The sequence below is a fragment of the Temnothorax longispinosus genome, chromosome 1 (assembly GCF_030848805.1).
Source record: "Temnothorax longispinosus isolate EJ_2023e chromosome 1, Tlon_JGU_v1, whole genome shotgun sequence".
Classification (NCBI taxonomy): Eukaryota; Metazoa; Arthropoda; class Insecta; order Hymenoptera; family Formicidae; genus Temnothorax; species Temnothorax longispinosus.
The window spans coordinates 12,004,471-12,030,789 of NC_092358.1; the positions used below are offsets into that span (position 1 = coordinate 12,004,471).

General features: G+C 38.4%; 4 protein-coding genes across 16 annotated transcripts in view; 2 read left to right on the plus strand and 2 right to left on the minus strand.

The window, feature by feature from the left end:
* The window catches only part of LOC139808926 (CCR4-NOT transcription complex subunit 6-like), a 386,829-nt gene extending 375,732 nt beyond the window's left edge, over positions 1 to 11,097 (minus strand). For all 4 annotated transcript variants that reach the window (XR_011730978.1, XM_071771477.1, XM_071771469.1 and 1 more), the window contains exons 1-3: positions 10,940 to 11,097; positions 9,800 to 10,118; positions 9,516 to 9,697 (exon numbers count right to left, since the gene is read on the minus strand). Coding sequence is in view for 3 of the 4 variants with exons in the window: in XM_071771477.1 (XP_071627578.1) it covers positions 9,516 to 9,697; positions 9,800 to 10,107 (490 nt within the window). In the remaining variant the exon portion in view is untranslated. The remainder of the gene's footprint in view (positions 1 to 9,515; positions 9,698 to 9,799; positions 10,119 to 10,939) is intronic.
* Positions 11,098 to 15,420: 4,323 nt separating this feature from the next.
* LOC139810453 (probable ATP-dependent RNA helicase DHX37) lies at positions 15,421 to 17,421 on the plus strand. 7 transcript variants are annotated; one of them, XM_071774028.1, is made up of 6 exons: positions 15,421 to 15,641; positions 15,824 to 15,940; positions 16,017 to 16,223; positions 16,319 to 16,530; positions 16,610 to 16,716; positions 16,860 to 17,421. In XM_071774028.1, the coding sequence occupies exons 4-6, from the start codon at positions 16,379 to 16,381 to the stop codon at positions 16,898 to 16,900; spliced, it is 300 nt and encodes a 99-aa protein (XP_071630129.1). In that variant the 5' UTR covers positions 15,421 to 15,641; positions 15,824 to 15,940; positions 16,017 to 16,223; positions 16,319 to 16,378; the 3' UTR covers positions 16,901 to 17,421. The 7 variants fall into 7 exon arrangements, 3 of the variants coding, with proteins under 3 accessions (XP_071630129.1, XP_071630109.1, XP_071630118.1); XM_071774008.1 differs by having other exon boundaries at positions 17,259 to 17,421; XM_071774017.1 differs by having other exon boundaries at positions 17,271 to 17,421.
* Positions 17,422 to 19,908: 2,487 nt separating this feature from the next.
* Positions 19,909 to 24,855, plus strand: LOC139808802 (uncharacterized). Of its 4 annotated transcripts, none has more exons than XM_071771248.1 (4): positions 19,909 to 20,150; positions 20,668 to 20,898; positions 21,024 to 23,602; positions 23,711 to 24,855. In XM_071771248.1, the coding sequence occupies exons 1-4, from the start codon at positions 20,108 to 20,110 to the stop codon at positions 24,446 to 24,448; spliced, it is 3,591 nt and encodes a 1,196-aa protein (XP_071627349.1). In that variant the 5' UTR covers positions 19,909 to 20,107; the 3' UTR covers positions 24,449 to 24,855. The 4 variants fall into 4 exon arrangements, with proteins under 4 accessions (XP_071627349.1, XP_071627333.1, XP_071627341.1 ...); XM_071771240.1 differs by having other exon boundaries at positions 19,910 to 20,150; positions 21,024 to 22,415; positions 22,491 to 24,855; XM_071771232.1 differs by having other exon boundaries at positions 21,027 to 24,855.
* Positions 24,856 to 25,182: 327 nt separating this feature from the next.
* Snrnp-u1-c (small ribonucleoprotein particle U1 subunit C) lies at positions 25,183 to 26,215 on the minus strand. The gene has a single exon (XM_071771260.1). The coding sequence runs from the start codon at positions 25,968 to 25,970 to the stop codon at positions 25,443 to 25,445; it is 528 nt and encodes a 175-aa protein (XP_071627361.1). The 5' UTR covers positions 25,971 to 26,215; the 3' UTR covers positions 25,183 to 25,442.
* Between the last annotated feature and the right edge of the window lie 104 nt (positions 26,216 to 26,319).

The following is a 26,319-nucleotide window of genomic DNA, read 5'->3' on the forward strand; positions in this document are numbered from 1 at the left end:
ACGACACAGCGGCGACGGCGACGACGAGAGAATGCCTCGCGCGCGGTGCTCGCGATTACTCGCAACAACGACGCGCTTCCCTTCACTTCACCTGTTTCCCACAAACCGTGCGGAAACGCCGTGGAAGTGCAGCGTCAACCATTGTCACGACGACGACGGTCTCCGGCTTCGCGTAGCCGTCGTTCGTTCATCACTCGGCACATAACCTCGCACCGTACACATATGTGACATATGTAAGTGACACCGTACACATATGACAACGACGAACGCTACCTCACCGTCGCTATCGTTTCCTTTCTGTACCTCCTCGCCGTCTTCCGAACTCGAGGAACCGTCTCTAACTTCCCTTACTTCTATTTTCTTCGAAATCTCGTAAACACGCGTGTGGCTTAATCGGCACAAAGTAAAAGAATGACCAACGGAACGGGAAGCTAACCCTAGCGGAAAATTTTAGAACTTTAAAACTGTGGTACATCGGTACATAGTAGGGGCTACTACCATATGATCTCAAGGAAGAGGCGCGCAATACAATAAATGACTACAGTTATATTAGAAAACAATAAAGTCTTCAGATCGTTGAAATATCTGTAATACTCAATGACAAGATAACTTTGTTACTTATTAGGTATTCAAAGAAGATAGTTAACTTTTGCAATGTGAAAATAATTCGAAACTTCCTCGGGTTTACACGTGACTCATATCCGGAGGAGTACGCGTGACTTTGAAATATTAATCGATGACCTAAAACAATACGTACTAGTAACGGTACTTTCAATTACTTTCACGTCAAGCGCTTTCCTTTTCATAACGGAAACAATGACAAACTTGTTTTATAGACGTGCCATTATACTCACTGTCTCTTGTATCGAAATAACGATGACAGAGTAGAACGTCCCGAAAGTCCATAAAGTTCACTTCGACAAATAAAAATATTTAAAAATATCACGGTCTCTTATTCAATTAACTTTTCTTTAAAGAAAAGTTGATTCGCGAGGTGCCTCGTCTCTTTTCACAATTTTTCATATTAAGTTAAAAATTACACAAAAATAAAGTAGGGAAACGAATATGTTTCCAGCTTTACATGAAAATATGGAATTAGTTATAGTATAGAAGTGCACCACCTGCAGGTGCACCACCTGCAGGCATAGCGACAATTCTTAATAAACTCATTGTCAGTTGTGTCAAGCGATAGTATAAACCTCTTTTAAAAGTTCTGAGGTCCTCAATGTTTAATTAATTTTATAAAAGCTCTCGTTTATCAACATTACGATATGGTGATTTCGCCTTTATTTATTATTCTGTGACGTCGAAATCGAGTTCTTTTTTTTCTGAAGAAAACTCATCTTTTTAAAGAAATAGGATACTAATTTGAACGATATCTCCGCGCATGGGGGGAAAGTGCGGACGAATACGCGTTAATGAGAACATCCAAGTGACACGAATTGATAGAGCATGCAATTCATGACTCGTATTTGCTTTCAAAGTCGAGATCAATATCGTTTCGGCCCCTCTCTCTCCCTCTCCATCTCCCTCTCCCCTCCCCTCCCCCTCCATCTCCCTCTCCCTCTTCCTCTCCCTCTCCTTCTCTGTCTCTCTCTCTCTCTCTCTCTCTCTATGACAAAAATAAAACCGAGCTTTCAAAAGCGCAATATATTTAAAAATAAAATCAATTACAACATACAAATAATATTGCAATCAAACCTTAATTAACTCTTTTCAAAAGTTAATTAAAGAATAGCTCTCCCTCTCCCTCTCCCTTCCCTTCCCCTCTCTCTCCCTCTCCCTTTCCCTCTCCCTCTTCCTTTCCCTCCCCTACCCTTCCCCCTCCCCCTCCCCCTCCCTTTCACCTGTGGTTTCTAGTAGTATTTTTTACGCTGAATAAAAAATTATATAAGTCTTATAGGCTAACTATAGGCTAACTGCTTTAGTTTTCGAGATATGCAGTATTAAAGCTCAAAATAAATATAATATAAATCTTTACTTTATTAAATTGGTAATTACGCATAAAAGGGACACACCTATTTTTTCAAACAACAAAGTCACTCTGGGTCATTTTGACCCGAGACGAACTTTGACCATTCGCCATTTGACCATTTATCCACCGATCGTGTTGAAAAAATTCTCGAATGCACTTGCGATATTGCTAAATTGATTGCTATAAAAAAAGAAGGGCCTCAGGAATTTTTAACATATAAAAAAAATTCGCAAAAAATTTGTTTAAAAAAAAAATTTTTTTTTAACTACAGCTAGAGGGCGTCATGTCCGCCAATTTTCAAGTTACGCGCAAGATATTTACGAGCAAAGTTGAGGCTCGGATCAAATTAACCCGGTGTGACTACGGAGGGTTAAATTATTAAAGCCTTCAGGCATACACTTTTCACGCGAACCGAGGTTCACCCCACCTCCCCCCTGCTTTCGGGGGACGTGCGGTAGCCCCTCCCCCGCTTACGTGTGTACTGTTTATACACACACAATTGAAGTATTATTTAAATTTATATTATATTTATTTTAAGCTTTAATACTGCATATCTCGAAAACTAAAGCAGTTAGCCCTATAAGACCTATGTAATTTTTTGTTCAGCGTAAAAAATACTACCAGAAACCACAGTCAAATCAAGGGGCACCAGTTATCGTGTTCGTGCCATTTCTAATAATAATCTGTTATTCTCATAAAATTTCATTATATTAAGATCATTGTACTGACAAGACTAGCGCTCCGGCCGATTTGTGCAATCGCAGCAGGTACCATCTTCGTCATGCCCTAGTTACGGGGACCTGTTTGGGCCCGTCTCCTCGCGTGTGTATACACTGTGCGCGCCGAATAACGAATGAATCATACCGCGTACGCGAAGCGGCGGCAGTTCACTTTCTCCCTTCGGTTTCGTCCTCAATTATCACGGAGCGGGCCCTCACATGTAATTACACGCGTGAGATGGCTCGGTGGGCCGCGGGCGGCCAAGTGAATCGCGGGTAACAATTTTCTTTTTCGGGGGCCCTGGGACCCCTTTCACTCGGCTCACTGGCGCGAGACCCGGTTTCCTTTCAAGAAGGCAGCATTATTTTCGTTATACCTATGTTGTCAAACAACTAAATATGACCCTGAATATACATATATATAATATATATATATATATATATATATATATATATATATATATATAACAAACTACACGTAATCAAATGTATCGCATAAAAAAATAAAAAAAAAAAGATTAAATAAAAAATTTTTAATCTTTTATATAAAAGTAACTCTCACACTAATAATAAATGTTGAAATTCAATTGAAACTTAATAGAAAGTTCAATTGAAATAAGTCGATAATATATAAAATTTTCTAATAAGTTTTTTTTATGTATGTGGTTTACGATTACTTTATAAATGATAAATTAAAAAATTGCCTCTTATTTTAAATCTGTTATTTATATGTATAATTTCTGTCATCAAATTAACTGATACGATGCTGAAGACTTAGTTGGCAATAAAGCATTGCGAAATATAAGTAGAAAACCGTTGGGACGGAGACAGTGCACGAAGGTACGGGGGACTCGATGCAAGCAACTGGTCTCCAATGTTTCGCAATCCGACGTAAATCGCGAGACACAACAAAGTGGAGGAGACACCTGTAGGCGACACGCAAGTGACACGAGCACAATGGGCACACTTAGGCCAATTATGGCGCAATCGTAGTCACGTTACTTCTGGGAAGTCGTGACAACGATGCCGCCGAGAGATCCCCACTGATACAATGTGCATAAATTTGTTTCCAAGACTTCGGGCTCCCACACTGTAGAGGGCTTTGCCAAATATGTCTATATAAATCATCGTGTGTGCACTTTCGCACACCGTGTTCAACCGACTTAGCCGATCTCGCGGAAAGCTGCGCGCAACAATGCGCGAACCACGCCGTGTTCAAAGGCAAACAAATTTGCATGTAACCTTATACGAAAGATACCCCGTTAGGGGAAGAACCGCCATTTTTATGAGCAAGCTTTAACCCCTTCGACCTGGCCACTAAATGCCAGACCATTAATATTAAACGTTCTTAGCTCAAGTTCGTTCTTAAGCCGCCGCGAATCATGGGCTATACTCGTGTGCTATAAAAATTTATAGGACATTTTAACGTGCGCATAAGTTCGTTCATACAAAACCTATAACTTTATATTAAATTTTATGAATGATAAATTAAAATATTGTCTCAAACGTTCATCGTTCTTATAGTCGTGTGTGTGCTGCCTCTTCAGAGCTACCATATCTCTCTATCTGCGATATATATATGTATGTATATCAATTTACGTCCAAAATATATCAATTTTAATATTATTTATCCCGTAGTCGGGAAAGCGAGTTTCACAGGTTTAAGATGAGAATTATGCATCCGAAAAATATTAATATATTAAATATTATATAACCCATTTAATATGTATTTCAATTTTTGACTAAAATCGATAAACTCGATTATTTAATTAATCTCATGATCTCGATGTGCATCAGCGATGCCGAATTTTCGCAAAAATCCCTAATTTCCGCTTCTCAAACATGAACTACGTTTCATCATCGCGTAAAAACGAAAAATATCCCGACGGAGACAAGTGCATGTACAAGATGCGTTTGACGACGGTGAAATACAGAAATGCTCTCTGCGTGATTTTCAGATAAGAGGACACCCTCGGTGACACCCTGTGAAACAAGAGAAAAAATAGGAAGAGGATAGATGGAGCCAAGAAAACCCTGAGGAGAGGGTGGGGACGAAGAGGATGACGAGCGGGAACATCTCGATACCGCGGAGAAGAAACGGCGGAGGAGCCGCGAAGGGGAAATGACTGGCAACGACGCACGGTGGTGTTGCGGTATCGGACAGTAAAAGTCCCGGAGAACAATGGATAAACGGAATGGTACTGCCGAGACCTTTCAGGCGATCGGGTAACCGGCAAAAATGCGCGCAACACAATGGATAGGATCACGCCCTCTTTCTCTCTCTTTCTAACCGCGATGTGCATGCATTCGTTTTCCACGGAGCGTAAACCCAAGCCCGATCATCGTCCACCCACCCATCCGACCGTGAAAGAGAAAGAGTCGAAAGAGATTAACGTTATCTGGCGATAATTAGATTTCTTTTAGAAAAAAAACTGACTTGATTATCAAAGAAATGTTTATAAGATTTGGAAGCTCGAAAAAATGCAAAGGGCCCTAAACATTTACATGGAATATTATTAGACTGGAGAGAAAGCAATCCGGATTTTTTCGTAAAAAAATATCTGTTAAAAAAAAATCGTTACAAATTTCTTTTTGTTATAACTAATTGCCGTTTGAATCTATTACCTTCTGCCACCTTTCTATATTACTTTCTGCCAGGCAGAAGTTGGATTCCGCGTCGATAAAAAGCCGACTTTCTTGGAAAAATTGATCTTATTAAAATATCACTATTGTTTATTTTGCTTTTTTGTTTTTAAAGATCTTCTAGACTAATTACACTATAACAAAGACGTTTATAATTTTTTTAAGTATCACTGGGGTTTTTTTTCCCCGAAATAAAATTTTATTGAGCTACTTTGAATCTTTAATGGAAATATCACAAGAATAATATTAACATGCAAGTGCTAAATTATACATAAAATTCATAGATTATGAAAGTCAGATTTAGCATTAATTTTTTTTTAAGTTCCTCTTAAACTGTTTTTTTTATTGAAAAAAAAAAACCAACCCGTACGAACAGACTTATTGAGCTAAGGATATACAATTAGTTGTAGGAAAGTAACACACAGATACACAAATTATACGAATACTCCGAGCACTTGTAAATTAGCTGTTCTGGTGATTACTTGGATGACGCATCTTAACCTAAGAGAATTTATTTTGACAATGTATAGGGAAATTTCTGCACGCAAAATACATACAAACTGTATACCAATAAGACTAAAAAAATAGACTAAAATTTCGCACTTAAACCTAAGCCTAAACTTAGGCCAGTATTCATAGTTAGACCTTATATTTAAGATTGTCAAAAGTTTATCTTTAGATGCTGTACGACTCGTTTCGTGCTAGTCTACAACCTTGCTTTAAAGGATATTTAAGCTTTAAGCCGTAAGAAATTGACCAATCACAATGAAATGTGAGAAGAATACTCGATTGTGATTGGTCAATTTTTTACGGCTTAGAGCTTAAATATTCTTTAAAGCAAGGTTGTAGACCAGCACTAAAGATGAACTTAAGGGGATCCTAAAGCCGTCTGTAATACCGGCTTTTTTTCTTAGCACTAATCTTTTAAGGGGATCCTATAGTGAAGGCCGAACTTCCTCGATGTCGATAATGTCGATCATTTTTAATTCCGTTCTAATTCGTTTTCTATCATTTTCTATATTACCGGCCTATATCTGCCCTTGTCTAACGAGAGGCATCTGTCCTTGTTCGATTGCTGCGCCATCTCTCGCTACACGCCATACTGCTTTTCTTGTCATTCCGCATGGGTATTTGCACATATAAAAAGTTAAAAAAAGTAATCTTTTTTTCTAGGCTTTCAATCTTAGTTCTAATTGCACGATATTGTTCTGAAATGTTTTCCCTAGGTCTGACCGTATCTCATTTTGTATACGTAACCTGTAGTATTTTTGTATAAGCAAATATTGTCGTCAGTGACAGCTGTACGTGCTCAAATTTTTATTTTTTTTTGTTTTTGATGTAAAGTCGACCAGACAGACCTACATTTTTGTACGTACTTCAATTCTGTAAAAGAATTTTGCAATTCCGTAAAGCCAACTAAAAGTTGAATGCATTTAACTAACGACTGCCACTATAGGATCCCCTTAATTGGCTTTATAGAAATGCAAAATTCTTGTCTAGAATTAAAGTACGCATCAAAATCTAGGTCATGGTGGTCGAATTTATATCAAAAACAAAAAAAAATTAATATTTTTGTTAATTTTTGGTAAACGTGACGACAATATTTGCTTTGTACAAAAATTCCACAATAAATATCCACAAAATTAGACCGGCATGACCTAGGGACAACATGTAGGAACAATATTGTGTAAATAGAACTAAGATTCAACGCCTAGAAAAAAAGATTAGTTTAAATAAACTTTTATATGTGCAAAAGCACATTCAGGTTGATAGGATAAGCAGTATTGCGTGTAGCGAGAGATGGCACAGCAATCGAAACAAGGACAGATGCCTCTCGTTAGACAAAGACAGATATACATAGATATATGACATAGAAAACAGGATTAGAAATGTTGACATTACCGACATCGAGGAAGTTCGGCCTTCGCTTTAGGATCCCCTTAAGGGGATCCTAAACCAATCCCCTTAAGGGGATTCTAAACCAAAGGCCGAATTCCGAAAATGTCGATAATTTCGATCGTTTTCTATGTTACCGGCCTATATCAGTCCTTGTATAGACAAGGATAGACAAGATTATAGTACCTATTGCACGATAATAGATCACGCATAACTTTTTTAGAAATCTAATCCTAATTCTGAGAACTGTATTTCTTAATGTAATCCACCTTCCACGACGGTCTCATTTTGTAACAATAAATTATAGAATTTTTATACAAAACAAATGTCACGAGTAGACGTCTTATTGGTTGCATTCCCTTTGGACGCTTTCGTGCTGAAAGCGTATTCTATCTTTATTGCAAATTATATATTAAAGAAAGATAGAATATTAGATAGAATACGCTTTCATCACGAAAGCGTTCAAAAGGAACGCAGCATTGTCTGCATTTCTGAAATTATTTTCGTTCTCGGTATAAAATCGACCATCTTGGAAAGCATTAGCGCATATACTTTAACTTTGGAGAATTTTTTTAAATCCATAAAGCAAATAAAAAGAGATGCGTTTAATAAAAATGTCGATATTACAGACGGATTTAGGATCCCTTTAAGACGATCTTATATATATAAGATCTGACTACGAATACTCGTTTTCTACTGGGAAAACTAGTGCAATATTGGTGCACACTGAGTGTAATTTTATTATTCATATGTGAAAATCAGTTTACATATTTTCAGTGTTATTCTACTGATTGTGAGTATAATTTGACAAATTGTTGTCAGTAGAACATTAAACACTGAAAATAAGTGAACTGATTTTCGCATTAGAACAATAAAATTGTACTCAATGTACACCAGTGTTGCACTAGTTTTCCCAGTAGAAAACGCTGTTAAGGCCATGGCACACAAAAAACTTAAACAGTAAGACATAAGCAGTAAGGAAATCAACAGTTTAGACTCGCTACCGCCTACGTTATGTCTTAAGTTCTTGATTGTGATTGGCTGATTTGCTTACTGCTTATGCCCCAGTTTCACAAGTGTCGGTTAACTTTTAACCTTAAATTAACTAAGGGGGACGTTAAAAGGAGACGAAGAGTGAGTTAATCTAAGGTTAAAAGTTAAGGGGATCCTGCAGTGACTGGCGAACTTCCTCGATGTCGATAATGTCAACCTTTCTAATTTTGTTTTCCCTATATCTGTCTTTGTCTAACGAAATGACATCTGTCCTTTTTTCGATTGCTCGCCATCTTACGCAAGATCCGGCAACTACTGTTGCTGCTCTTCTTGTCATCCTGCATCCGTATTTGCATTACTAAAATAATTATTAGATGGATCTTTTTTTGTATGCATTGAATCTTACTTCTACTTACACGATATTATTCCTACATGTTTTCCCAAGAGTGGATGATAAACATTATGTACGTATAAACTGTAGAATTTTTGTTTTAAGCAAATATTGTCGTCAGGTGACAGCTGTGTATGTGCCCCAATAAGTAATATTTTTAATTTTTTGGTGCTTTTGATATAAAATCGCGTTTTCCACCCTAGATTTTTGTGCGGACTTTAATTCTAGACCAAAAACTTGCAATTCTGTAAAGCCAATTAAAAGATCCATCGATTAACGATAATGTCGGTAAATCATACGGCTGCAGGATCCCCTTAACCAACATTTGTGAAACTGGGCCCAAGACTTATTGCTTAAGATTTTTTGTGTGCAACGGCCTTTAGTTTCTCTTGAGCATCTAAACGAGATGGGTGGCGTCATCTATCACAAACGACGTCAAACTGTGACAGAATATAACGAATGTCACGTAGATAAAACAGTCGCTCTTTATACCGACGACTATACGCGATTTCAGCGCAAATAGAAAAAAAAACATTGCAAATATAAATAGAAAAGACCATTCGATATTGATTTCTTGGAACACTGTCATTATACATGCACCAACTTACGCTGGTCTAAAAAATTATTTAGTCGTCTTATCCGAACTTATGAACGATAAACAAAATAGGTTCAATTCTGTTCATAAAGAAATTTTTCTTCGAAATTCTTAATCTCTAATTATTTGGACACTTTGCTTTCTCAGTTAATATTTAATATTAATATTTATAATCATTATTGCCAAGCAGATGCATATCGCATACCCTTTAACAAAATGACAGAAAATATGCAAATAAATTTTGAGAAAAGAAACCTTAATGTTTTCGATAACTCGCTCAACAAATAAAATCTCTCCACTTACCTTGTAAGTTGTCCAACATATACGTCAGCAGCTTGTTTGTCCCCGCAGGCTCTCCATTCCCGTACAACGTCATCACATCCTTGCTGAGCGGATTTCCTTGAAGTCCGAGCACTTGTAACTGGAACAACTTTCCTAGTTCGTACGGTAACACACGAAGGTAGTTTTGGTTCAATAACAACTCCCTGGAACAATACAATAACAGATTTCACATTAAAAAAAAAGAACTACTGAGTTTGTTATAAAAGTGAACGTTTCTTTGTTTCCTTGTGTCTGTTCTGGCATACCTGAGGTAGATGAGCTCCCCCAGTTCAGCAGGCAGACTGCGCAGCTTGTTGCTACTGAGATCCAGAATACGCAGGTTGACAAGACGGCCAATCTCAGACGGCACTCTCTGCAGGCTATTATCGTTCAGATACAAAGCTGTTAGATGAGTCATCTGCCACAAGTTGGGGCTCAAGTTCCTTATACTGCCTGTTATCTCCAACTCCGACCAATGAGATTTCTTCCCCGATTGATAGTCCTCAGGACACATGAGTGTATACATACGACGCGGGTTGGAGTTTTCATATTTGTCCTTGTGATTGCGGGACATGTTATAATATTCTACAAAAGAAAATAAAAGATTCTTTTTAAAATAAGAACATCATGTATTTGTGATCTTTTGTAGTTTAAATAACATTATAGCATATATCTCTCAGATACAATTCCTTACACAGTAAAAAGATAAAGGAAATCATTTTATATAGTTATAAGAATCAGCTTATTAACTATTAAAATTTGAATAGTTAACACAGACAATGATTCTTATATTACTTGATACTATTTATCAGGTACATGTAGACTATATTTCTTTTGAGAAATTGGAAAGGAAAAGATGTATTTGAGAGACACACACAACAGAATTGACATGAGATTAATACTGGTGATAAGTCAGTCAGTCAAGTAGGTAGAACAATTTTACATCCCAGTCTACAGGAAAGAAAACAGAAAATGCAGATGCTTGTGACTCTACCAAGTGTTGAGCACGAAGAAGTCTCTTAAACTTGCAAAGTTAACGCAGACGAACAATGTTAATCGCGAGACGACGGATTTCATCTGATTTCATACTAGAGACACACCAGGTAAAAGTCCATAACCTATGACAGCGAAATGAGGTTTTTGCAGGCTATGCGGGCGGAATACGAGAGAAGCTCGCCAATCTCGACGCGAAACACAACGCCGGATCGCTCAAAAGTGGTCGGGCCGCGCGTGAACATGAATTTCACCAGGTGGTGGCGAGTTTTTTCAGCGTCAACCACTGGTCCTGCCCGAGAAGGCCCATACGCTCGCGGAGACGGGCTGACGCGTTCGTCTGATTTCCACGTACGGGACGCAGCGCCGACCACCGAGAACGGCGTCCCGCGTGCGCGACGATCGTTACGTACCTTCATCTACCCCTTCAGCACAAACGAGACGCGCGGAAAGTTGTTACCGAGTGAAAATTTTCGCGTAAACAAAACTACCTTGACAAACACGAATCCTCCATTTATCAACTGCACCGATCGTGCGCCAAACGGAGCTTCCCGATTGGCCGAAACTTCCCGAAGCAGCCGACGCGACGTCGCACCGAGAGCGCAGCAGTGCGATTCTGTAACTCGTTATGCCCGATCTACAATAGCTGTAGTAAGCTGTAGTAAGCCTCAAGATGTAAGAAACTGACCAATCACAGTCGATTATTCTCCTCACATTCGCCTGTAATTGGTCAATTTCTTACGGCTTGAGGCTTACTACAGCTTACTACAGCTATTGTAGATCGGGCATTATGCGTCGTTATGTGCTCATAACGACAGTTGCGCAGCTTTTTTCTTATATAGTATACCTGCGCAACTGTCGTTATAAACACATAACGACAGCATAACGAGTTACAGAATCGGGCCCCAGGACACGCAATTGCCACAAGCGCACGTCGATAGGGAATATTATCTGGGCAGCGATCGCGTAACTTTTCCCCTAGAGCGGAAACGTGAAAATTAATTGGCTCCTGCACACAGGACGCGGCAGCGCGACAACGCGGCAACGCGGCAACGCGGTGACCAATCACCACTGCCTTTCCGTACTACTTTCAGAAGTAGAACGGAAAGGCAAGACGGTAATTGGTTACCGCGGTGCCGCGTTGCCGCATTGCCGCGCTGCCGCGTCCTGTGTGCAGGAGCCATAAGGCCATTGCACATAACAAAGTTTTAAGCCCCTTGCACAATGCCAGGCAACAGGCAATAGGAACAGGAAATAACCAAAAAATCGTTAATTACAACCTAAAAAATTCAAATGCTATGATTGGTTGGCAATAGGCAATAGGCACAGAATTTCCAACGTGACGGAAACTCTGTGTCTATTGCCTGTGTCACTGTTTATTCTGCATTTATACATGATTTCTGATTTCTATTCCCTGTTCCTATTGCCTGTTGCCTGGCATTGTGCAAGGGGCTTTAAGCTAAGGCTGAGTTTCCACTGAGCGCGTCACGCGTCGCGTCGTCACAAGTTAACCAATCCAAACATCCCATTTCATTACATTCTTGTGACGGAATCGAAATGGGATGTTTTGATTGGATGACGCGACGCGTGACGCGCTCAGTGGAAACTCAGCCTAATGGCTCCTGCACACAGGACGCGGCAGCGCGGCAATGCGGCAACGCGGCACCGCGGTAACCAATTACCGTCTTGCCTTTCCGTTCTACTTCTGAAAGTAGTACGGAAAGGCAGATGGTGATTGGTCACCGCGTTGCCGCGTTGCCGCATTGTCGCGTTGCCGCGTCCTGTGTGCAGGAGCCATAATGCTAAGACTCCATAGACGCGAAAACGCCATGCGGCAGAGTGCGTTGACCAATCACAAATTTTGATTTTGCCGCAGGCGACTTGCGGCAGCCTTCTGATTGGTCAACGCACTCTACCGCACGGCGTTTCCGCGTCTATGGAGTCTTATAGCGTTTTTCACTGGGCAGAACTGAGTGCGCACTGGAAACTCGTCGAGTTCAGGCGACACTGCCGGAGTGCACCAAAAGTGCAAGTTTTTTGCACTCCCAACTAAACACGTCCATTATTCTCAGTGCGGTTTTATGGCGCATTGTGCCTCTGTATTTGATTTGTATGATGACTTTGAAAAAAGGAAAGCCGCAAAAGAGCGACATCGGGAAAAGTTAAACTTGATACGTAAGTTCGCCAAACCGAATACAGAGTAATAAAATAATGAAAAGTAGCCAAAGAAGAAAGAAAAACCAAATATAGTAATAGGTGTAATATTAGAACTGTTAACTATGGCTGTTTTCCTTTTAATTTCTGATAGTCATCAATGAATAACAAAGATAAAAAAATGCTCGTATCGACTGTGTTCATATTAAAAGGAAAGCAGCTTATATATAAATACTGAAAGTGTCAATCGTAAGATGTTTTTTTTTATTAATAATTTTGTTTGTTTCTTACATAATTTTGTTTTTTTCTACACTAGTTTTTTTTCTCTATCGACATCTGTGATGAACTATTATTTGTGATTAACTTTAGAAGAATGTAAACTGTAGTTAATCTTTAGTTTATTGCAATAGACATTGCAGTACCAATTATCGACTATTATAGGGAGAAGGGGAGGTGGAGGGAGAGGGAGAGGAAGAGAGAATTATATATATACATATAATAATATTAATAATCTTTGCAGAAACTTTGTTGTCTCCAAATTTTATGATCTTTAGCGTTATATCAATTAAAAAATCAAGCACTCGATTGTTCTGCCTGAAAGTTATTGCATGACATACACCAAATCTTTACGACACATCTCTAAGGCAGACTTTATTCTCAGCACACCTATGGAGTGTTCAATTACTATTAACACAGAAATTATGAGTAGTAGTTCAATACAAATAAATATCAACTTATTATCACAAAAATGATGACATATCCAATTCTGCGGTGGTAGGTTTACTACCTCCGTGACTCTGATCAAATGGATAGAATCCGGAATATTCATAAATTTCTATTATTTTGTAAGCTGTTGTTCTTGCAATCCAAAAATGACTTTTGAACTGTTAAAATAATATAATTTAATTATTAATATAAAACATGTAAGTCTGGCCAGTTGGTGTCGTTATTATTTAAGGATATTCTTTTTTTGAAATTAAAAATATTTATTTACTATTCGCATACATTACAACAAACGTTTCGACCTTTCGTTCGGGTCCTCTTTAACGTTCCTTTGTAAACAAAAAATATCCGCAATCCGTTATATATGTTTAATGCAATACATATAATTAATAATTTTAAGGTAAACATATTTTAATTAATATTTTTACAATATAAATAAATATTTTAAGATGAATACATTTTTATTGCTTTTCTTCTCGCTTGCCTATTATTTTAATCAGTCCTTATACTAGGATTGAAGACATTATTGTTTACAAATCGAAAGAATACTGAAGAAGACCCAAACGGAGAGTCGAAACGTTTGTTGATATATGCGAATATATGCGAATAATAAATAATATTTATAATTATAAAAAAAAGAAAACCTTCAAATAATAACGACAACGTCCAGCCAGGCTTACATGCTTTATATTAGAATTTGATTTTTATTTCGGAAAAGCCTATGAAATAGATAAATATAAAATAATATAATATAATATTTGTATATAGCATTGATACTACATATATTTATACAATACATATTACCTTTACAGAAATTTAATATACTGTAAGTGATTATTTGGCTAGTGATTGATTACTTATTTTGAGTATTAAAAGTACTGTTTTTAATAATTTTAATACTCAAAATAAGTCATTAATTACTAGCCAAATAATCATTTACAGTATTAAATTTCTATAAGGGTATTGTTTCACGTAATACACTAATCTGCAGAAACAATAAATATATACGTACTTACATACTTATCCATAAGATTATGCATTATTTGAACAAAGTTTTCGATCTTTGGAATTTTCCGCGGATTTTCTTTTAATAATAAATCATCTTTATCACTACTGGATGATGACGAAGAAAGCAAATTTAATAGTCCAAATGCTAATCGTGCATCTCGTGAATTTGAAACATTGTCACCATCCCACGCAGCCATGTTGCACTGAACTGACACCGTCTCTCGGAGCTCGTGCCGAATTCTCGCACTATAGTGCAAAAACTCGGCACTAGACTTCCCAGTGAAACAGCGCGCACTATTTTCGCGCGCATCGAAACGCCCAGTGAAACACGTTGCCTGCGGCGAGTGCGCACTTAGTGCGCACTAGTTCTCCCAGTGAAAAACGCTATTAGCATAAGGCTACATCAGGCTACATCTATCGTAATGTTCACCGTAAGCGGTCGTAACGCTCGTCGTAATCACTATCGTAAGCTCATCGTATGAGTTGATTCAGCTTGAACTCTTTACAATTACGACCCCTAAGAGCACAGTTGACGGAAAGTCGACGGTAAGTCGACTTTTATAAGTCGACTTCTAGTCGGCTTCTAAAAATGGCAGAAAGTCGACTAAAAGTCAACTTCTAAATAGGCGACTTTTAAAAATAGCGGAAAGTCGACTAAAAGTCGACTTCTAAATAGTCGACTTATAAAAGTCAACGGAAAGTTGACTTTTATAATTCGACTTCTAGTCGACTTCTAAAAATGGCGGAAAGTCGACTAAAAGTCGACTTCTAAATAGTCGACTTATAAAAGTCCACGGAAAGTTGACTTTTATAAGTCGACTTCTAGTCGACTTCTAAAAATGGCGGAAAGTCGACTAAAAATCGACTTCTAAATAGTCGACTTATAAAAGTCAATTTTCCGTCGACTTTTATAAGTCGACTTCTAGTCGACTTCTAAAAATGGCGGAAAGTCGACTAAAAGTCGACTTATAAGTAGTCGACTATAAAAAGACGGAAAACAGTCAAGCGGCGCGTCATGCATCATCAATATGGCGGCGAATCTCGAGGAGGCTGGAGGAAAAAATTAATGTTTACGCGAGTGCAAGGAATACATGCCGCGAGACAGGACACGATAAGACGTCGAAAAGCGCCGCGCTATCAACCACCGCCACGAAACGTCGTCGTTGTCGTCATCATTGTCTTCCCGTTGACTTCCTCGATTAGATCAAAATACTGGAATTTGACTGTTATGTATGTTGCAATATGTTTGAGACGGTTGTCTACATTAGGTGCGTTCGGGAAGACGCTATTAGTGCTATTTGCTTATTTTATCCTTGTTTTACACCTGATGAGCGATAAAGATAGAATGATGCAATAGCGCTAATAGCGCGCTTCCCGAACGCAGCCATTGTCTACAACAAGAATTGTTACAGAATGCCGTTACCAACCGACATGGAAGCGAAATTGCTGCGCCAGATAGTTCTTGCAGGTATGGCGGATCTAAAAGAGGATCAGGATAAGGCCAAGTGGAAATATGCTTTAGAGGTTAGGTATGGTGTGTTATTAATTATCATCGATAATTAAGACCTATTGAATGCGACCTCTCCATTCTGAACCATCTTTCAGAACACCATCAGAAATGGAGGAACCTGTGTTCATGCATTCTTCGTGCGTTCTACGGAAAATCAGTCCGGAATAGGTGGTTTATAAAGAGGTGTACGAAACGAATAAGATGTATATGCGAGGTGTCACGGCGATAGAACCCAAATGATTGCCGAAATTCGCTTCCACGCTATGCCATCTTAGTGAACCATTGGTTGATCCACTGCCAAGGTATTTTTATCACAATTGTTGCTTTATAATGTTTTTCTTATTTATTTACAAAGATATTAATCTTCATTATGATCGAATATTATTCTCATTTATAGATATAATCAAGGAACCGGGAAGATCATTTGCCGCGTGTCTGGTACATTTGGAAAGGCCGGATGGGGACTACCATCGAAGGATATAGAGCATCTGTGGACGGTGTAAAGTGGTTCGCGTATTTCTTCTTGAAGGGTCAAGTGTACCCTAAGCTGAAACGATTTGTTCCGTCGTTGCTGACGACACCTGGGAGCATCACCAAGTCATGGGCCAGGTAAATCGTTATTCTATCTCCTTTCGATTTCACGTTGATTCATCGAATAGATTACATCAATTCAATACGATTTTTTCAGGTTGATACCACGCACTCAAGCAAGTACATACATAGTACAAACGTTGCAGTCGCAGGGAGTCGTGTCCAAATACAAACTGCTAGAAATCTGGGGTTTGGATGAAAAATGTGAGATTTTAATTTATAAAATAATATTTAGATATTATCATCGAGTAGACTTCTATACAATACTAGACCGTTGACAGGCATCTCGGCCGTGATGCTTGCCGCCATGTTGATTTTAGTCAAGATATGCTATACTTATACTACAGATTCTATACAAGTGCTTTTATACAAGATTTCTATACAATAGTCTGGCATATACAGAATGTGCAAAAGAAAGGGTTTAATACTATAGGAGTAGTGGTTCGATTTCGGCATTCAAGTAGCTACACGTTGAAGGCATGACTTACAAACTTATTGATAACATGTACCAATATTTAACACAAAAACATTCGCCTGCTTCGTTATGTACTGTAATAACGAATGCAGATAAACGCACATCATGAGCAACTGAACACCCGATAGTGACTTATTGTTAATTCAATATGGCCGCGCACCCTTCACTTAACACTTGCACCTTGCACTCGCATCAGCTTTTCGGCAGTGCGTCCATAGATGTTAATGGTCTAGTATAAAAGTCTGTGGATATTATATATTTATAATTTTAGTTCTGTTGTCAGCTTACAAGAAGTGGCTGCCGGAATCCGCGCACGCAGAAGTGGCACAGATATGACGGCACACAGTGGCCGCCTTTGTAATTAAGAATAAAACATTAGGATTGTAATTATACAGTTTTTTAGATAATTAAATTATTTTATATATGAAAAAAAATCGAAATGCATCAGTTTTAGCCTTCCAGCAAAAAGTCGATTGTGTATCTTGAAATAATGAGGTAAAAATTACAAAAGTGAGAAAATTTATTAGCGTATCTACGATTTTATTTATCAAAATCTAATAAAATCTGTTAACTTTTGTCATTTTTACCTCATTTCAAGATACACAACCGACCTCCAGACGTACGAGGCGGCGGTTTATTTTATCGACTTTAAAAGTTGGCGGGAAGTCGACTTTCCGTCATGACGGGAAGTCGACTTGAAGTCGACTTCTACCGAAACTGACTTGGCAGAGAAGTCGACTTTTTTAAGGACGAAAGTCGACTTGAAGTCGGCGAATGTCTCAAAAAACGCCGACTAAAAGTCGACTTTCCGTCATGACAAGAAGTCGACTTCCCGTCATGACGAAAAGTCGACTTCCCGTCATGACGGAAAGTCGACTTTTAGTCGGCGTTTTTTGAGACATTCGCCGACTTCAAGTCGACTTCAAGTCGACTTTCGTCCTTAAAAAAGTCGACTTTCTGCCAAGTCAGTATCGGTAGAAGTCGACTTAAAGTCGACTTTTTGCTCTTATTGTTAGGGACGCTTGTCTGGCGTTACAACATAACCTAACCTGTCAGCTTTCTCGACGTGCGAAGAAAAATGTGTATCGGCTCTGCTAGGGTGCTAGGTCTACAATGAGAGTCGTAAAAATTGACCAATCGCAGTCGATTATTCTTCTCAAATTCGATTGTGATTGGTCAATTCTTACGACTCACGACTTTACGACTCGCATTGTAGACCAAGCATTAAGGCCCGGTTTACAATGAATGTCGGAAGTCGGAGTCGTAAGAAATTGACCAATCACAGTTCATTATTTTTCGACCGCAAGGAGAATAATAGATTGTGATTGGTCAATTTCTTACGACTCCGACTTCCGACATCCATTGTAGACCGGGCCTAAGGCCCGGGCACATAGAAAAACTTAAAGCATTAAAACTTAAGGCCATTGCACGTAAGAGCCACCGCACACGACTTTCGTATGGTTACGTAGCGTAACGTAACGTTAGTCAACGCACAAGAAACGTATCGGTTAGCGCCTCCGCACTAGCTCTCGCATAGTAACGTAACGTAGATCAACGCACAAGAAACGTATATCGCCGTAACGGTCGTAACCAATAACGTAATGTACGTGATGACACCGGACCAGCAGTATTGCGTGTAGCGAGAGATAGCGCAGCAATCGAAACAAGGACAGATGCCTCTCGTTAGACAAGGACAGATATAGATATATGACATAGAAAACAGGATTAGAAATGTTGACATTACCGACATCGAGGAAGTTCGGGCTTCGCTTTAGGATCCCCTTACGACGGTCTTAAATAACTATGAATACCGGCCTTAGTCATAATCGTAAGGCCGTAAGAAAATAGACCAATCACAGTCGATTACTCTCCTTGAGTTCGTAGAATAATCGAGTGTGATTAGTCTATTTTCTTACGGCATTAAGGCCATTGCACGTAACAAAGTTTTAGTTTTAATCGTAAGGCCGTAAGAAAATAGACCAATCACACTTGATTATTCTTCAAGCGCGAGGAGAATAATCGACTGTGATTGGTCTATTTTCTTACAACCTTACGATTATGACTAAAACTTTGTTACGTGCAATGGCCTTTACGATTATGATTAATGGCGTTTTCGATTTGCGATTCAAACCGACTCGGGTCGCATCATGTATACAGGACTTTAGCATTATTGACGTGGAATACATACATATCTATGTAGGTATTCCACGTCCATTGATGCGACCCGAGTCGGGTCGAGTAAATCGAAAACGCTAAATGCTGGGTTTACAATATGCGAGTCGCAAAGTCGTGAGTCGCAAGAATTAACTAATCACAATCGAATTTGAGGAGAATAATCGACTGTGATTGGTCAATTCTTGCGACTCACGATTTTACGACTCGCATTGTAGACCCAGCATAATACAAAGGTTTGTTTGCGTCGCACGCCCCACCATGCTCCTACTCACTCCAACGCACTCCAAAAACTCATCTGCTCCAATCGCCACCCTTTACCCGTGATCCAAGTGTCTCTGGTGTATATTGGAGTATGCGACGCGAACAAACCTCTTGGCTGCGTTCCTTTTGACGCTTTCAGCGCTGAAAGCGTCGCTCCATCTCTATTTGATATTCAATGTGCAACGGAGATAGAATAATGCTTACAGCGCTGAAAGCATCAAAAGGAACGCAGCCCTAGCATTACGTTCTACGAAAGTTGTGTGTGTCCGGGCCCTAAAGGTTATTCTACATAGAAGTCGTAATCGTGAGTTGTAAGAAATTGACCAATCACATTCGAAGTTGAGGAGAATATTCAATCTGTGATTGGTCAATTTCTTACAACTCACGACTACGACTTCTATGTAGAATAATCATAATGCGGGTCGTGGGTCGTGGGTCGTGGAAAATTGACCAATCACAGCCGAATTTGAGGAGAATAATCGCCTTGGTGCCACTCAATCACGAAAAAAAAGAAAATCGGGTTTTAATGGATCTAGTAGCACGTGTATGGTAGTTCCCGCAGAAATGTCGAGTACCGTTTATGTGCTTGCCATAAAATTCATTGTTATATTTCAATAGTATTAGTCGGTTACAATCAAAATTTTTTCAATTACTTCCGATTTATCTAAGAAATATTCAGGAGTCATGTCAGACGGCATCACTGAGAGGAAGAACAATTTGTTCGAAGGTGAATAATCAACGATTCTTTTTTAATTATGAAGGAGAGGGGCTTCCTCACCAATTTGGCTAAAACTTCACAATTTTGTGTATTTTGGTGCGTAAAACATGAATCTATAAGTTAAAATTGTCGCTCTCAATTAAGAAAAAAGTTATTAAGTACTAAAGTTGATACTTAAAATAATAATTTATGTTTTTTGTTAAAGAAGAGAATAGTTGAAACAACTCTTCTAGTTTATAAATACAAAGTATAATAAATGACAGACATCTTAACCACGCAACTGTTAACTTTAGTACTTAGTAACTTTTTTCCCCTAATTGAGAGCGACAATTTTAACTTATAGATTCATGTTTTACGCACCAAAATACATAAAATTGTAAAGTTTCAGCCAAATTGGTGAGAAAACCCCTCTTCTTCATAATTAACATTCTTTGAAACCAGCAATTATCTCACTCAATTACCAAAAATATATTATGATTTTTATGATAACGACGTGATTATTAATTATGACAGTTGTATGTTATAGATTTTTACAAAACCGACAACTTTGATGATAGCGAGTTGCAGGCTCGATTGTATGAAGGAATCTACTATGATTTCTCGATTCAAACTGATTCGGACATTAAAGGTGATTCAAGAACCACAGATGCTCCAAGGACGATTCAACTTGATAGCATGACCACTGAGACGAATGTTAAATCAGACATGCTGCAACACGAATCTGAAGAGCAACCTTTGGCATCTAAAACCGCTGGAGGTAAAGCTAGTAAAACTAAGAAGTCGAAAATATTAATAGAATGTTATGATTAGAATACTTTAAAAAAGAATTCCATTGAATTGCAGAACAATTAATTTGCAATAATATGTATATACGATATTCAGCAGATTCTCAGACGATGCCCTCTACAGATCGGACAGAATTTACTCAAATCAATACATTGGCTGGTAGAGAGATGAATCCTTCGGCACATGGATGTGACAATGGAAGTCCAGAAGATCTTCTAGTTACACAAGGAAAGGAAAACGAAGTAAATTCTTCTAAAAATTATAAATCTTCCAAATATACGAAAAATGAACATCAAGAAAGCTTTGAGAAAGACCATAATGATACAGCATATTCAAAGTACAATGTTGTTTCGAAATGTGTGAAGAAACAGAGGCTTTCAGCCAAACAAACCGATAAAGATGAAGACAATTCCGACTCTGAAGAATCCATATGTGAAGTACCTATTCCACCAAAACCAGAACCGCCGCTCATAGATTTGCAAGATTCTGATGAAGAAACCAATACAAGTTCAGGGATAGATTTGATTTTGAAAAAATGGAAGAACATTGCTTCAACAAAAACAAATTCAAGAAGTACTTCAAATCATGAATTAGAAGTCATAGAAATATTAAGTGGTCGTCAGAATACATCTTTCAAAAGTAAGAATACCAATACAATAAATCCCGATAAAAGTATCCAAACATCAACTTGTGTGCAAGAAGTTACAGAAGATATTGTTTTGAATTGTACAGCAATTCAGAGAGGCGCTAAAAGTGTAAGTGAAATTAAGCAGCTGTCCAAAAGTACCGTGGCAAATCAAGGAAGTAAATCGATTGAGGATAAAAATCAAAACTGCAAGAAAAAATCACCGCAGAATAAGTTGAAAAGAAAAAACGAAAATAATACCAATCTTCAACAAGAAATGTCTGTAATATCAGGAAAAAAATCACAAATAAGGATGCAACAAAATATTGACAAAAGTAATGTATACAATGTTAGGCATACAGATCAAGACAATACAAACTATGGATTGCGTGACTCGGGACTGGAGTCATGTAATCCAGCAATAGACGGGAAGAGACAATGCAATAACGAGGTTGACAACAATCCTAAACAAAAGCGACAGTGCACGATACAGCAGAATAACGAAGACGTTATGCCGCAAGATAACAATGGTGGAAAAAAAAAGAACGCAACGTGTAACGAGTCAATATTGGAGGAGATGAGACATTACTACAACTCGAGTCATGGCCAAGAGAATTTTGACGTTGGAAAGTTACAGCAAGGGATGTCAAAAGATCCACGAATGTGGGCGATCCTCGATGAAGACTTAATGCCGTGTCCCTCTAGCAGACGTAGATTTTGGAACGTCAAATGCACTAATTGCCATCAGGAAGGCCACCAGCGCTATGATTGTTTATCACCACGTGGAATATCGTGTTGCCACATGTGCGGTATGAAGGGCCACATGGAGTTTCGATGCCCGCAGAAGATGTGCCTGACATGTGGTAAGCAGCAGAACACATTTCGTAACACGTGTGAATATTGTCGCGTTCTATACTGTACTATGTGTAATTCGGTAGGACATGAACAAGAGCAATGTCCTGATCTTTGGCGACGATACCATCAGACGATCGACATGAATAGTGCACCGCAGGATCTGGGTAACGTGATGAAGCCATCGAGATTGTTGTATTGCTGTAATTGTACCAAGCGCGGTCATGAATCGTCCACATGCAGGGAATATCGATGGTCTGAGAACTTCCCTACTCCAGCTGTCGTCACAAATTATACAGATGGGCCCACATATGGCTCATGCGCGCCAAGTTCCTCTGGATCTAATCCCGAAACTGATTTCTTGCCGTCTGGCGCGACAGGAAGTAAAACATTGATTTCACCAAATTCTACTAATATACAACATGCAAGGACCGAAGACGTGGAACCTTCTGCCAATATAGACACGTTATCATCACGTATTAATTTTTATATTCTACCAAAAGAAGCTGAGGACATTTCACAAATGGAAGAAAATTCTTCTCCCGCAGTAATTAATATTTGGCCCATAAGAACAAAGCTCAGACAAACCAAAGTAAATAACGTAAAATTTATTGACATTATATATTCCTATGGTCATTTTCGCAACAAAAATCACCAGGACGCGCGGATGATTTTGAAAAATCTTAGTATGTATTTTTGTAGCAGAAAACCTATGTTAAAGAGTTTAATAAACCGCAAGGTTGCTCCGGTTTTTCTTAACACATTGCTTGAGAAACCAATAGAGTTTGAAGTGAAGATAGGCTTTACCAACCGTCGGAATCTACAATTACACTTACTAGGAATGAAAGAATATATAGAGGAGTTGTATGATTTGTTGAGGTATTGGCTTAACCTCCGAGATGATGAGAAAGATTATGGGATAGACGTGACTACTCCACCTATAAATCCTATAAAGATGTTCAACTTCCTGAATTCAAGAATGCCGCAACTCGAGAAAATGCGTTTCACATGTTATGCTGAACATATAGGAGGAATGAATGATCCGCGATGGATTTATAGTTGTATAAACAATGAGAAAATTAAGTTAGTACAACACGAAAAGAATACGAAAATATATAATCAGTCGCGAAAAAAGTTGTGGCGATTGCAAACCAGGCTTCTGATGATTGCCAATACGGAATCTGAACCAAATCGTTTAGTACGTATGTTTCAACTTTTTATGAGGAAATTCGAATCGGATCGACATCTGATGGGCGAAAGACTTGACACTTCCACTTATCTCAGACTTATTTTGCTTTACAATCAGCTATTTGTACCTCACACATCGGAGAACGTACGGAACATGTTACGTCGCATCGAGTTTGAGGAAAAGAAGAAGAATGATGAGAAAAATTCACAGCAGATGCAGCAGGAGATAACGGTACGTGACCAAGGAAACGTTGTGTACAATGTATATTCTTCATCCACGGCATCTTGCGTCCCACAGAACATCAACTTCGAAAATTATTCCGCAATTAATCAACAGAATAATGAAATATTAGTTGAGGGACAAAATATGAACAATATTGCGCTTGAGACGAGCAAAACAACGGATCGCAGTTGCGATGAGATAACAATATATTCTTCTACGCAGGATTCTAAGATTATTATGCCATTAAATATCGAGCCCGTGTCGCTTAAAGATTATGAAAGAAACGAAAGTCAATTATCAACAAGCGAAGTAAACATCGAACCTAATCTATTTGAAAATAAACGGAACATAAATGTGAATAACATGGTACACATACCACGTTTGACGAAAACACACAAAAAGAGATTAAAAAAATTAAATATCAAAATAGAGAATAGTATAGCTACAGCGGTAGGTCTTATAAGAAAGGCTCGTGCTTTTAAAGTACCACATATGATGAATGCAGCAGACGAAATGCAAAGACGGATTAGGAATCAGACAATTAGGCCCAAGCATATCAAGACGTTGTCTAAATTGGTTTTGATAGAGGAGAAATATCAAAAAGAGGTAAATGTATATTGCAAAAATTTGTAAAAGTAGTTTCTAAAAATTAATTACACGCTCGTTCAGTAATACATTGATATCGCCGTCTGACATGCATCCGTATAATGTACGAAATGGTTTGGGAAGACATTCTGTACATTTTAATTGCATATGGAAAAATGTTTGTGTTGAACGATATCAAACGACCTGACAAATATATAATATATTTGATAGAGGACAGAATATATATTATGGCAAAACTTGTAAAATATTTTACAAGTACACACAAAATTTAACCATATATATTATACTCCTTGCTATGTGAATCATTCTCGATGATTGTAAAACAATATTTTGAAATATTATTTGTTTTATGTTACACGCTACAATAAAATAAGTCAATTATTTTTTTTGTAATGCTATATTTTTGGACAAATTATTAAAGAATTCTGCCAATTTATGCTTACTTTATTATATTCATTAGCATAATGAAAAATATACCTTAAAATATTTATTTTGTAGCATTTCTGTCACATCTTATATAATTAACATTAATAATAATTAATTAATGATTTTATCTTGTTTTGAAAATTCTAATGTTCTAATGTTTTAACACGCTTATCATTAAACATTTTACTATTGTATTTATATAGCTATCTTGGCAATATAAAATTTGAAAATTTAAAATTTCAGACTGTTCAAATTGCATATTTTACTTGGTGCTTCCACTTTTTAAATTATTATTGTTATAATTTAATGCGCTAAATGAGTGATAAAAAGATGTATACTATATATGAAAATTGTTAGTTACATTTGAAAAAAAATTCATGAATCATTTAGATACAAATCAATGTTATAAACAACAAATGTTATAGAAAGTTCCAAATTGTAGTTAGTGTTACGGTTTGTACAGAACTCTTAAATAATGTATGCAATTTAGTGTATGTGTAATATATCACTCTAGTAATCACGTTCACAACCAAAGTTCGGTTTGGTTTCAATCGAATCCAACATAACACACAAGAGATAAATGTCCTTAGTCTGATTATTTCTTCATTGGCGGTGGGCCGACCATTGGAGGCGGCGGTCCATTCATCGGTGGTCTCATGTGTCCCATAGGACCTATAGGGCCCATCATAGGACCCATCGGTCCCATCGGTCCCATCATAGGTGGTCTCATGCCCATCATAGGAGGTGGCATCGGTCCATGCGGTCCCATCATCATCGGACCTCCTGGCCCCATCGGACCAGCTGGATGCATACCCGGCGGTGGCATCATTCCCGGAGGTCCCTGTGGCGGTACTCCGGATCTTGAGCCAAGGTTGGAGCCGAGGTTCGGCGGCGGTGGTATCGCCGCGCCCTTGTTGGCCGCAAAAGGGTTGGAGGCAATCTTACCGGCCTTGAAAGCGGCCGTCGTCGCGTCGATCAAATGCTGGGCCTGTTCCTCCATCCATTTCTGGTAGAAATACTTTACATTATCCTTGTGCTTACGACCCTGGCAATGGGTCTTCCGTACGCTCGGCGAGTCATGTGTTAAATAAGTGTCACAGTAGTCGCAATAGTATTTCGGCATCGATGCGCCTATCGATAAATTATGCTGAGCTGCTAAATCAATGCAACCTTCTGAATTTTTCTCGATTTAAATTGCAATTGCTGAGAGAGAGAGAAAGACTAGCCAACACTAGAAACTTCTAGGTTATGTGCAATATATGGGGTGCGTTCGGTTTGGACGCTCACGCGCTGTAAAAGCACATAAAATTGCAGGAGCCATGAGCAGAAAGCAGAAGCGTGCCGAGCGTGCCCGGGTGACGTTTCCGAACGCAGCCCAGTAGTGAAGACTATGGCTGCATTCGGGGAGCGCGCTATTAGCGCTATTTACTTATTCTATCCTTGTTTTACATTTAATGAGCGATAAAGATAGA